The following is a 12,779-nucleotide window of genomic DNA, read 5'->3' as shown; positions in this document are numbered from 1 at the left end:
CTTTAGTAATACAATACCTTCACTTTTTCTCCATTTATATCGATAGTTTTAATCATGAAATCAACTCCAATTGTGGCTCCTTGACCTGGTGGAAACAAACCCTGTAACAGTAGAAGGATATCTTGATTTATAGGAGTTAATTCATTTTGCACATACCTTGATAAGTACAATCCTAGAACAAACACTAATTAGTAGATAAACAGGGAATAAACCTGCATCCAGACATTCATCAAATTAAATTACCTTTCTCAAAGGGGAAAAAAATAGAGATAAGAATAACATTAACATTGGAGCAATGTTATTAACATTCAATAAGGAACAGGTAGATTATAAACCATACTGCTAAAATAAAACAGTTGAAAACAAGAAAATGAACATTCTTCAGGATATACAAATCTAGATTTTTCTTGTTGGTAATGGAGTGTTATAAAACACATTCATACTAAATTTATCTGTTACCCTTCGAGAAAAATTAATCTGCTTATTTAAAATAGCTTAATAGTATTAAGATAGTGCAGAAAGGAATTTGATTCCATCATGTTCTTTTCTACTCTATGGTTTCATATGCACTTGAAGATTGACATTTAATTTTTATTGAAAATATTCCACTTTACATGTACCACAGGATGCAACAAATTCCCAAAATCTAACAGTAGAGAGTAATCAATATTCCACATAAACATACAGAAAATACCAGCGAATATTCATACAAATGATTCAAATCAATCATTGCAAATTGTTGTAGTCCATGTCTCCTCTCATATGGATATCAGAAAGGATATCACAAAGGATGGGGATCTCAAGATATGGCCCCATGGTGCACACACTTTTCCCACAGGATACTGGAGACAGAACTACTCATTATATGGGATCCTTTATAGAGTAATATGCAACCAACCAGGGCCTAATTCAGCATCCCAGGGCTTCAAAGCAATAAAAGGATAACGCAGAAAAAAAAAGAGGAAAATCAAGTGAAAGGTGTGACATGGCAGCACATGCTCATGTATAGAAACCAGTAAGCCAAGGATTTGTACACTTTCCCAAGGCTTGTAATACACCAAACCTCCTTCGTCTCCAACCATATCAAAGATACCAATCAGGCTCTCCATCACTGAAGAATTTAAACCATATTCCACCAAGGAAACCCGAATGACAAGAATAATGATCAAGATACCCATCAAAAGGTATCTGAGGGAGAGGTACAACCTCCCTCCTCCCAATAAGAGGAGGGAAACCCTCTGGGGGATTAGCTATAACAAAATCTGAGATTATATCGACTTCCCTCTATTTGAATAAAGGAAGGCGCTCCAAAGAAAGATGAGCATCAGGATTATCCAACAGATGCCAATCACAGCCTCTCAGCATACGTTTTCCATGGGAGGTCAATTCTAGAAGACAGACAGACTGGGTGTCTCTAAATAAGACCCCTTGGAGAAATCAACCTTCTCCTCCAATCAACCTAATATCCAACTGAAGAGAGACTCCAACAACACTGAGCCAAAGCACCCAGATTCACACTCAACAGGGCACTACATTCCCAAGGGAACAAAGTCTCCAGAAGGAGAGCAGTCCAGAAGCCCACAGGAGTTTCGGGGTAGGACAACATTCTCTCCCAGCCAATTCAGACAAACACAGCCACCACGGCCCTAACCTGCTCAATGACATACTGAAATAAGGTACAACAAACCAAGAATATTCACATTACTCTTTTCCACTGGACAATGCAAAATTGTTTTTTCTAGATACCCAGTGGCACTAATTAGGCACCACTATCAATGCAATTTGACCCCTTTCCCCACATCAGAGAAATTTAACAACCAGATAATATGCCCAACTTACAATCCCTGGACCAAATTATCAAGTAACCACTGCTACTATCTAGGTAAATTCCTACCTACTTCCTAAAATCCACAAAAACGACTGCCTATTAGGCCCATTGTGTCAGTATTCTCCTGCTCCACTGAACTTATTTCCGCTTATCTGGACTCCATTCTCACTCCTCTGATCCATTCCCTCCACACAGGAATCCTGGATTCCTATTGACAGCTTCCCATTCGCAGGCCCTATTGCCTCCTATTCATATTGGACGTGCAATCTCTCTACAACTCCATCCCACTCCAGGACAGCCCGAAAGCTCTTCATTTCTTTCTTGAAAAAAGAGACCTCAACAGTTCCCATCCTCGCTATGGACTGCCATTACCTTGGATAGTAAGCATAGAAGAAGTAAAGGGACAGGTGTTACACCTTTCCCCTGGTTTCTGTGGCTGTGACTCATCTTTCATTCCCTCACCTGCAGCATAAATATCTCCCACTTTCTATGTCTCTTAACCCTTTGTCAAAGGGCTATCTGGATTTCAAACGTCAGCTCTTTTCTCTCCTTACAGATGTTGCCAGACATGGAGATTTTCCAACATTTTCTCTTTTGGTTACTGCTACTACCTACACAGCCAAGTCAAAATAGAACACCAACCCAACAAGGTGAGATATCCAAGGATTAGTCAACTGCACTCAGACATGCATTAGAATATAATTCTCCCACTCCAACATCATCAGGGACACCATCAACAAAAAAAACCAAAATCTAGTCTTTTCCAGGATATATGTGATCTGTCTGTACTTTCACAGGGAACAAGCATGGATTCCTAAATCCCAGAATAACAAAATTACAAGAGGAAAAACTCAATCCCAATAGTTCTAATAGGGAACTCTCCTCACCCACAATGAGGAATTATAAGGCCATACCAATCATCTCTGTAGCAAACCACCTACTGATCACCCTGCTATGGTGTTACTCATCTTACCTGAAAATAAAGTGAAGGGTACTGAAAGTTGTACTTCAGCGTAAATGCAAGTGTTACAGCACAAAACAAAGAGGTAAATATTGCACAACTCATATCATACAACCAACTCAGCTTACTCCTCAAATGGAAAGAAGGACACCCACAAACAATTAAACTACTGCCTCCCTAGTTCCACTGTCGCAGCACACTGGTGAATCAAAAACAAAAAAGACGACAACCCTGATTTTCACATTGCAATAGGATAACAGGGGGCAAATGCATCATACACCTTTGTCAGTATAAAAGACAACATCACAATCAGGAATATAATCTCAAAGGAGCAAAGTTCAGGATTAATGAGGAACTGCTGGATAAAATAACCATCCATAAAAAGGCCACAGCCATGACAGGATTGTCGAGCAGCATCCAGGATCCACCCAGAGTTTCATGGAAGCCTCCGCACCTTGGCCACATCATTACCCTGAACCTCCAGCCAAAAAGCTTAGACCCCAGCAGATGACAAGGATCTGACATGTCCAGCCACCTCCAACCCTCTGACATACACCGAGGACAAGACAGCTTAAGAATAGTGGTCAGAGCCTTCAAATCGACACCAAGCACGAAGACCGGGTACAATGTGCTTCATCAAGAGATTGTGAATGCATTGCAGTCAATTCCCAAATTCAGCCCCAGCACTCTACAGGAGATGGGGCATATGGATACTCCTCCTCTGGTCCTTTCTTTGAGTCAGCCCAGAATGTACAACACACCATGCAGCACAATTTCCAAGAACTGAAGGTGAGACTCACTGATTAAAACTGTCCTCTAGTTGACAGGATTCTCTTTTCCACATTATCCATTCTCTTTAGGATATTTCACAGTTCATCAATATAAACACCAAATATCTGTGATGGGAAGCCGAGACCATCACCCATAACTTCATTCACAAAGGCAACCATCATGTCGACAAAGGCATCACCAAAGTGTAGGCCCGCTCACCAATGAAACTGCCACTGCAAACTGGGCCCCACCCCAGCTATCTCTGACTGCCTCAATCAAACAAGGATTTTATTGATTTAACTTGATACCCTTTTGCCAAAATCTTCCAGGAACAAAGGACAGGTTATATACATCAGGGTTGGATAATTATGGGTTGTGCATCAGGATTGAAAAGAGATTAAAAATGAGTAGTGCAAGAGCTCATGAAAACACAGCCTTTTTTGTGCTTAGTTCACATGACCACTTAATCAGCATTTTAATTTGACAGGCAGGCAGCCAGCTGATCTGCAGTGCTACTCATGACAAGATTCCACATATAGGTGGAAGCTATACAAAAATCATGGTATTCAATCTATTTGATAAGGAAGAAACTTCTTAAGGGTCTTGATATCAATAACACAGCAATTCTTCACACCTGGCATTAGTACTGCATCTCAATTGTCGCAAAAATAAAAGAATACCCTAGGTAGCCATTTTGATAAACATACAAGAGTGTGGGTTCAATCTGAAATCCAACCATAGCTTATCTGATAAGTACTTGGAAAGTTTCAACTAGCCTTTGTTAGCTGTTTAAAGATCTTAGTGAAAAATCAAAACAAAAATGGGAGAAAAAACAACACCCACAGTTTGTCTTTCAACAGTCCAATCACACTGAAAATAGCAGTCAGAAACAGATAGACTGCAAATCCACCGCCCTGATCAATATCACATCAGACGCTCTGAAAAGGATAGTTAGAGTTTAAAATGAATGCCATAATAGAGCTGATATTCTTGGTTGTTGGCTGTTACAAGATCTCCTGCATTCCTCAAGTTTTTGTTGTTTCATTGCTAAAAACATATCTACTCGTTTTAACATGTTGTGCATGAGTTGCCAAAGTCAGGAAGACAAATGTAGTACATCTGCACAATTCCTAGGCTTTATACACTCAGCTGCACCTCCAATAGGATGATGGAGACACATTTGCCTTGCTTAAAAACAAATCTATGGCCATCGATTTCCTGTGGTGCATGAAAGTTATTCTGTGAAAAAATACTCAGATTACACTTCAAAAAATTATAGCACTGATTATGAACAGATATTGATATGATCCCATTCTCCCCAAGTTGTAGTATAATTTTGCACATACATTCTATTTAATTTGGACTTTCTCTCTGCTCTTCTGACAATAACTGTATCTCATTATTTCTCCTTAGTTTTAATATTCAATAGTTGTAGGTACTTACACAGAAAGCACATCAACAGCGCTGAAGTTATTTCTGAAATCTGTACAGTGTGGATACTATTTCACTAGACATAAGAACATAAGAAATAGGAGCAGGAGTAGGCCAACTAGCCCTTCGAGCCTGCCCTGCCATTCAATAAGATCATGGCTGATCTGTCGTGGCTCAGTTCCACATTCCCGCCCTCTCCCCATAACCCTTAATCCCCTCGCTGATCAAAAACCCATCAACCCGCGTCTTAAAAATATTTAGCGAGGTAGCCTCCACCACTTCAACGGGCAGAGAATTCCAGAGATTCACCACCCTTTGAGTGAAGAAGTTCCTCCACAACTCGGTTGGTTATTACAGAAGGTCAGGGGGCATGGAGTTGGGGGTAGGGTCTTAGCGTGGATAGAGGACTGGTTGTCAAATAGGAGGCAGAGAGTGGGGGTCAATGGGTGCTATTTGGATTGGCGGATGGTGACTAGTGAAGTGCCCCAGGGGTCGGTGCTGCGGCCTCAGCTATTTACCATTTATATAGATGATCTGGAGGAGGGAACCGAGTGTAGGGTGTCGAAATTTGCTGATGACACCAAAATTGGTGGAAAAGGCAAATTGTGCGGAGGGTGGGGAGAGTCTACAGAAGGATCTAGATAGGCTGGGCGAATGGGCCAGGAAATGGCAAATGGAATTTAATGTTGGCAAGTGCGAGGTGGTCCACTTTGGTAGGAATAATGGTAGGAAGGACTATTACTTACGTGGAGAAAAACTGCAGCAGGCAATGGTGCAGAGGGACCTCGGGGTCCTTGTGCATGAGTCGCAAAAACCCAGCTTGCAGGTGCAGCAGGTGGTCAGGAAGGCGAATGGGATGCTGGCCTTCATCGCGAGGGGGATTGAATATAAAAGTAGGGAGGTCTTGCTGCGGCTGTATAGGGCATTGGTGAGGCCGCAGCTGGAGTACTGTGTGCAGTTTTGGGCGCCGTACTTACGCAAGGATATTTTAGCCTTCGAGGGAGTGCAGAGGAGGTTTACTAGGCTGATGCCAGAGTTGAGGGGGTTGAGCTATGAGGAGAGGCTGAATAAACTAGGCTTGTACTCGTTAGAGTTTAGAAGAATGAGGGGAGATCTCATTGAGACGTATAAGATGATGAATGGGATGGATAGGATAGAGGTGGAGAGACTCTTCCCGCTCAGAAAGGGTAGTAGGACTAGGGGGCACAGCCTCAAGATAAGGGGGGGGGGCGGTTTAGAACAGAGTTGAGGAGGAACTTCTTCACTCAAAGGGTGGTGAATCTCTGGAATTCTCTGCCCGTTGAAGTGGTGGAGGCTGCCTCGCTAAATATTTTTAAGACGCGGGTTGATGGGTTTTTGATAAGAGAGGGGATTAAGGGTTATGGGGACAGGGCGGGAACGTGGAACTGAGCCACAACAGATCAGCCAAGATCTTATTGAATGGCGGGGCGGGCTCGAAGGGCTAGTTGGCCTACTCCTGCTCCTATTTCTTATGTTCTTATGTTCTAAACCGCCCCCCCCTTTATCTTGAGGCTGTGCCCCCTAGTCCTACTACCCTTTCTGAGCGGGAAGAGTCTCTCCACCTCTATCCTATCCATCCCATTCATCATCTTGTATGTCTCAATGAGATCTCCCCTCATTCTTCTAAACTCTAACGAGTACAAGCCTAGTTTATTCAGCCTCTCCTCATAGCTCAACCCCTTCAACTCCGGCATCAGCCTAGTAAACCTCCTCTGCACTCCCTCCAAGGCCAAAATATCCTTGCGTAAGTACGGCGCCCAAAACTGCACGCAGTACTCCAGCTGCAGCCTCACCAATGCCCTACACAGCCGCAGCAAGACCTCCCTACTTTTATATTCAATCCCCCTCACTATGAAGGCCAGCATCCCATTAGCCTTCCTGACCACCTGCTGCACCTGCAAGCTGGGTTTTTGCGACTCATGCACAAGGACCCCGAGGTCCCCCTGCACCGTCGCCTGCTGCAGTTTTTCTCCACGTAAGTAATAATCCTTCCTACCATTATTCCCACCAAAGTGGACCACCTCGCACTTGCCAACATTAAATTCCATTTGCCAGTTCCTGGCAAATTCGCCCAGCCTATCTAGATCCTTCTGTAGACTCTCCATACCCTCCGCGCAATTTGCCGTTCCACCAATCTTGGTGTCATCACCAAATTTTGACACCATACACTCGGTTCCCTCCTCCAGATCATCTATATAAATGGTAAATAGCTGAGGCCGCAGCACCGACCCCTGGGGCACTCCACTAGTCACCAACCGCCAATCCGAATAGCACCCATTGACCCCCACTCTCTGCCTCCTATTTGACAACCAATCTTCTATCCACACTAACACCCTACCCCCAACTCCATGTCCCCTGACCTTCTGCAATAACCTCTTGAGGTACCTTGTCAAACGCCTTCTGAAAATCAAGAAAGACCACATCCACCGGCTCTCCTCTATCCACCGCCCTAGACACATCCTCATAGAACTCCAGTAAATTTGTCAGACACGACTTCCCCTTAACGAAACCGTGCTGCGTCTGCTCTATCAAGCAATTCTCCTCAAGATGCCTCACTATTTCCTCCTTGATGACGGATTCTAACATTTTACCTACAACAGACGTTAAACTAACTGGCCTATAATTCCCTGCCTTTTGCCTGGCACCCTTCTTAAACAACAGCGTAACATTAGCCGTTTTCCAATCTTCCGGCACTTCCCCGGAATCCAGCGACGTTTGGAAAATAACCACTATCCACTATCACCTCCACCATTTCTTTCAGAACCCTCGGATGCATTCCATCCGGTCCTGGGGACTTGTCCACAATCAGTCCCTCCAGTCTGTCAAGCACAGCCTCTCTAGTAACCATCATGTCATTGAGACCCTCCAGTCCTACCACCTTTCCATCTCTAACACCCGGCAAATTATTCACATCCTCCTCCGTGAAGACCGAAACAAAAAAGTTATTCAAGACCTCAGCCATTTCCCCATCCCCGACCACTAAGTCCCCCTTCTCATCCTCTAAGGGTCCAACGTTCCCCCTAGCCAGCCTCTTCCTTTTTATATATTTATAAAAACTCTTGCTATCTTTTTTATATTAAGCGCTAGCCCAGCTTCATAGTTTCTCCTACCCTTCTTTATCAAATTCTTTGTCAATCTTTGTTGACATTTAAACCTCTCCCAATCCTCTTCTCGCCCACTACTCTTAGCTACTCTAAACGCCTCCACTTTTAATTTAACACTTTCCTTCACCTCCTTCGTTATCCACGGCTTATTACCTCACCACCTACGGTCCTTTTTGACCATCGGAATAAATTTCTGCTGAGCACCAAGAAAGATCTCCTTAAAGATCCTCCACTGCTCCTCAGCAGACCTACCTTCCAACGCGCTTCCCTACTCCACATTCGCCAATTCCTCTCTCATCCTACCATACTCCCCTCTGTTCAAACAAAGGACACATGTCTGGAAACCCACTTTGTCCTCCTCCATCTGCACCAGAAACTCCACCATACAATGATCACTCTCCCCAAGAGGATCCTTCACCGCAAGGTCCTTAATTCTACCCGCCTTATTACATAATACCAGATCCAAGATAGCTCGCTCCCTCGTCAGCTCCAACACACACTGTTCAAGGAATCTATCCCGGCAGCATTCCAAGAACTCCTCCTCGAGCCAACGCGTCCAACATGGGTCGACCAATCAATATGCAGATTGAAGTCCCCCATAATTACGGCCGTCCCATTCCTGCACGCTGCACTTATTTGCGCGTTAACAGCCCGCCCCACCTCCAGATCATTATTCAGGGGCCTATAGATGACACCCACCAGTGTCTTCTTCCCTTTGCTGTTCCTAATCTCCACCCACAACAATTCCACGTTCTGCTCTTTGGCTCCAATATCATCCCTTGCTACCACCCTGATGTTATCCTTAATCAGTAGAGCTACGCCCCCCCCCCCCCCCCCTTTCTTCCCGCCTATCCTTCCTAAACACTTGATACCCCTGGACATTCAGCTCCCAGTCCCTGTCACCTTGCAGCCACGTCTCTGTAATGGCCACCAGATCATATCCATTTGTGCCGATCTGCGCCACCAGCTCATCCACTTTATTCCGAATGCTTCGTGCATTCAGATAAAGTGCCTTCATCCCAGCCTTCACCTGGACCCTATTTGCCAAAATGCCACCAACCATACTCACGCCCCCTACTCCCTTCATTATTGGGACATCCTCGGCCTCTTCCCTTACCTGTACCATCTCCTTAACTTTAGTCCTCGTAATGTCACCTACCCTCGCACCCTCCCCCCACTAATTAGTTTAAAGCCCTGTCTACAGTCCTCTTTACACGATTCGCCAGGACTCTGGTCCCAGCACAGTTCAGACCAACCCCATCCCACCCGAACAGGTCCCACCTACCCCAATACTGATGCCAATGCCCCATAAATTCAAACCTATTCCTCCCACACCAATCCCTGAGCCACCCATTCACTTCCTTAATCCTATCAACCCTATGCCCGTCTGCACTCGGTTCAGGCAGTAGCCCAGAGAACCACCTTGTCGGTTCTACTTTTTAATTCCATTCCCAGCTTATCATACTCCCTCCCCAGATCCTCAGTTCGCATTTTGCCTACGTCGTTGGCACCCATATGTACAACAAAGACCGGATTCTCACCCTCCCACTCCAGGTTCCTCTGCAGCCCAGATGCGACATCCCGGACCTGAGCACCAGGCAGACAACACACCCTTCTGTGCACTTTGTCATTGTGACAAAGGACAGTGTCAATACCCTTAACCCCACTATCCCCAATTACTACTACGTTCCTTTTCACCTTGTCCTTGCCTATGCCCTGCTGCATCACTGTACTGTGTGCAGTTTGCTCACCGACCTCGCCTCCCTCTTCCTCATCCACACTGGAAGCAAGAACCTCAAACTTGTTACGCAGATTGAGAGGCTGAGGCCGCCGCTCCCCACCCCCCTTCCTCCTCTCAGCAGCCCCCTCTTGTTCCTGACCCTTAGAGTTAGCCAGTCTGGGGGGGGGGGGGGGGGGGGGGGTGGATGTCACTTGCACCCCATTGACAATGGCACCCTCTCTCCCCCTGATGAGCCTCAGTGTCTGTAGCTCAGAGGCCAGCTCATCTACTTTGAGCTGGAGCTCCTCCAGCAACCTGCACTTACTGCAGACATGGTCACTGGGAAGGACCCTGGGGTCCACCAGTTCCCACATCATACAGAAACCACACATCACATGCCCCTCCATTATTCACTGTAGTAATATTGAAAATTTCCACACAAGCTTACCTGGCCCCTTTTTCTCCCCAGCCCTTTTGATCTTAAGCCCTAGTAGCTCACTCTGCTTCCCTCTCACTCCGCTGCCCGCTGTCTACACCAGGCCTCCTTTTAAACCTGGCACTGTTTTAAAGCCTGCTCCCCCACAACTCCCTGCTAAACCACTCCCTTAGAATTCTTAAAGCAGTAAATACAAAAAGCCCGCAAAAATGCTTTTAAATGATTTAAACAGTTCTACAAGGTAAGTTCTTACTACAAAGTGCTTTAAACTTATTTAAACAGGTTTTTAAACAGGTAATTTCTTATCTGTCTCTGCTCCAGCAAACAGACCTATCAGTCTCATGCCTGTTGTGGAGAAATTATTAGAATCTATTATAAAGAACAGCATTTAGGATAAAAACAGTTGGCAGAGAGGCAGTATTGACTCTCTGCCAGATGTTTAGGTGGATTTGGCCAAACCATCTAAACCATAGGTTAGTGCCCCTTAGTGTCATGGGGATTAACAGGGAAAATATATAGGGTTACAGGGATAGGGCCTGGGTGGGATTGTTTTTGGTGTAGACTCAAAGGGTCAAATGGTCTTCTTCTGCAATGTCAGGATTCTATGATGTGTAATAGTTAACTCACGTCTACCCAACTTAATTGAATGTTGGAGGAGCTTGCCTACATTAGGCAAGGGAAAGATCGAATGATGTTTTTGATACAGACCCTCGGACAACTCAAAGTTTTATACGAGCAACTATTAACAACGAGTGTATTACGCAACCTATTTAAAACGGGTAAAGAATTTGTTTGGAGATCAGAGATAGGGTAACGGACATGCAATTCAATTGACAGGATGTGATCAACAGTGTTCCTTGGGGATCTGTATTGGGGCCTCAGCTCTTCATTAGCTTTACTGATCAGCGATGAAGGAATAGAAGGACTTGGAGTTAAGAGTGTGGATATAAGCAGAAAGTTGCAAATTGGTAGCTTGAATGGGAAAAGCTGTAGTCTGAAATAATTCATCTGGGCCTAAGATGGATCAAAGTATTTTCAAAATGCTAAGAATCTGGAAACAGTGGAGGAACAAAAAGCTGCCAGTGAAAAAAATTGGGTAGAGGATTTTGAAATTGTTGAACTCTATTGAATCCAGAAGGCTTTAAAAACAAAGTCTGAGTGCGGGTAGTACTCCACCTCCAGCACCTTTTGGTTAAGCTTCAGTAGAGAAAGAGTGCTAGCATCCTGGGCGGGGACAGAGCTGAGAGAATAAATGCTATTTTCAACGAAAGGAGACAGAAATCGGGAGCCTGCTGATCCCCAATTTTTCGCACTTTGAACTCCTTGAACCAGGGATGAGTGGGATGTCATGGTTTAAATTTGTGTCTCTAGGGCATTAGATCAGTAGAATTACCACAATGACACCTTCCACACTCCTTCTGGGGTACAACAAATAAACTAATATAAATGGAAACCACGAGGTTAAAAAGAGACAGCAGCTGAAAATAAAGCTAAGTATCAGCTCCTCAGGCAAACAGCTATTCTTCAATACACAGTGGAATAGCTTCACCTGTTAAATCCCCTTGTGAATAAATTTCCAAGCTTATTAATACCATTAACATCAGGTAGACAGAGAGACTGATCTCCTCCTGGTGAAAAGAGAAAATAACAACAAAAATACCTCTAGAAGACAAGTTATTCCTCCGTCTGCTCTCATACACTTAATATGTGGAGAGGCCATGTGGCAGGTTACTTGCTGTGTTGTCACAAAGGGAAAGGGTTTGAAACACAAAAAAAGCTAATTTAAAAATAGCATCAACACAAAAGTGCTGCTCTAAAAATTAAAAGAAGGAAGATCAGTTCAGTAGGATGACATTGTAAACTAGCTAAATCTTTCTAAACTATACAGGAGCTCAAGTTTACCCAGGAGGAAAGCTCTCCTGACAGCAAATACAAAATTACTGCATTGATGCTTAATTGTCTAATGCTACATCTAATGTCTCTCATAAACCTAAGAGAACAACAATAGAAAGGAGACTGAAAGAGACAGAGGAATACAAAACAAGCCATCTTATAGAAATAGCAGCTCAGATCAAATCCCTGCATGAGCAAGTTATCAAATTGATTTCAATTAAGTTTAACTATCTGATGCAAGCCCATAGTTTTCCATGAAATCTTCAACTGGTCTGGGCTTTCTCATATTCTAACATCGTTCGGACACAATCCCATTTCACTGTTCTGGTTATCAAATTTCGGTGGCAGTCATCCAAACCCTTCCGGAACAACACTTTTAATTGCATGTCTTGCAGCTCCACTAATTTTAAACACACTGCCTAGTAAATCCAGAGATTATGAAAGAACTGAAGTAGCCAGATAGATCTGTCAGATTAGGGAAATTGAAGAAATAAACCAAAAACAAAGCCTCTGGGTCCACCTTCAAATGGAACGAACATGCCCTTATTCTCAAATAAATTCTTGGGATCACTTTACTAGTGCTAACATATCTATAGTTTAAATTCTCAAACACG

The 12,779-nt window shown here is 44.0% G+C and overlaps 1 protein-coding gene across 5 annotated transcripts in view; it reads right to left on the bottom strand.

The window, feature by feature from the left end:
* The window catches only part of rab30 (RAB30, member RAS oncogene family), a 144,902-nt gene that overhangs the window by 33,399 nt on the left and 98,724 nt on the right, over positions 1 to 12,779 (bottom strand). For all 5 annotated transcript variants that reach the window (XM_080197083.1, XM_080197081.1, XM_080197078.1 and 2 more), the window contains one exon: positions 18 to 101. In XM_080197083.1, coding sequence (XP_080053209.1) covers positions 18 to 101 — 84 coding nt within the window. The remainder of the gene's footprint in view (positions 1 to 17; positions 102 to 12,779) is intronic.

Source organism: Carcharhinus amblyrhynchos, chromosome 10, assembly GCF_965287045.1.
Source record: "Carcharhinus amblyrhynchos chromosome 10, sCarAmb.v2.hapA, whole genome shotgun sequence".
Classification (NCBI taxonomy): domain Eukaryota; kingdom Metazoa; phylum Chordata; class Chondrichthyes; order Carcharhiniformes; family Carcharhinidae; genus Carcharhinus; species Carcharhinus amblyrhynchos.
The sequence above is the reverse complement of the archived record's forward strand: the minus strand, read 5'-3'. Positions and strand labels throughout refer to the sequence as shown.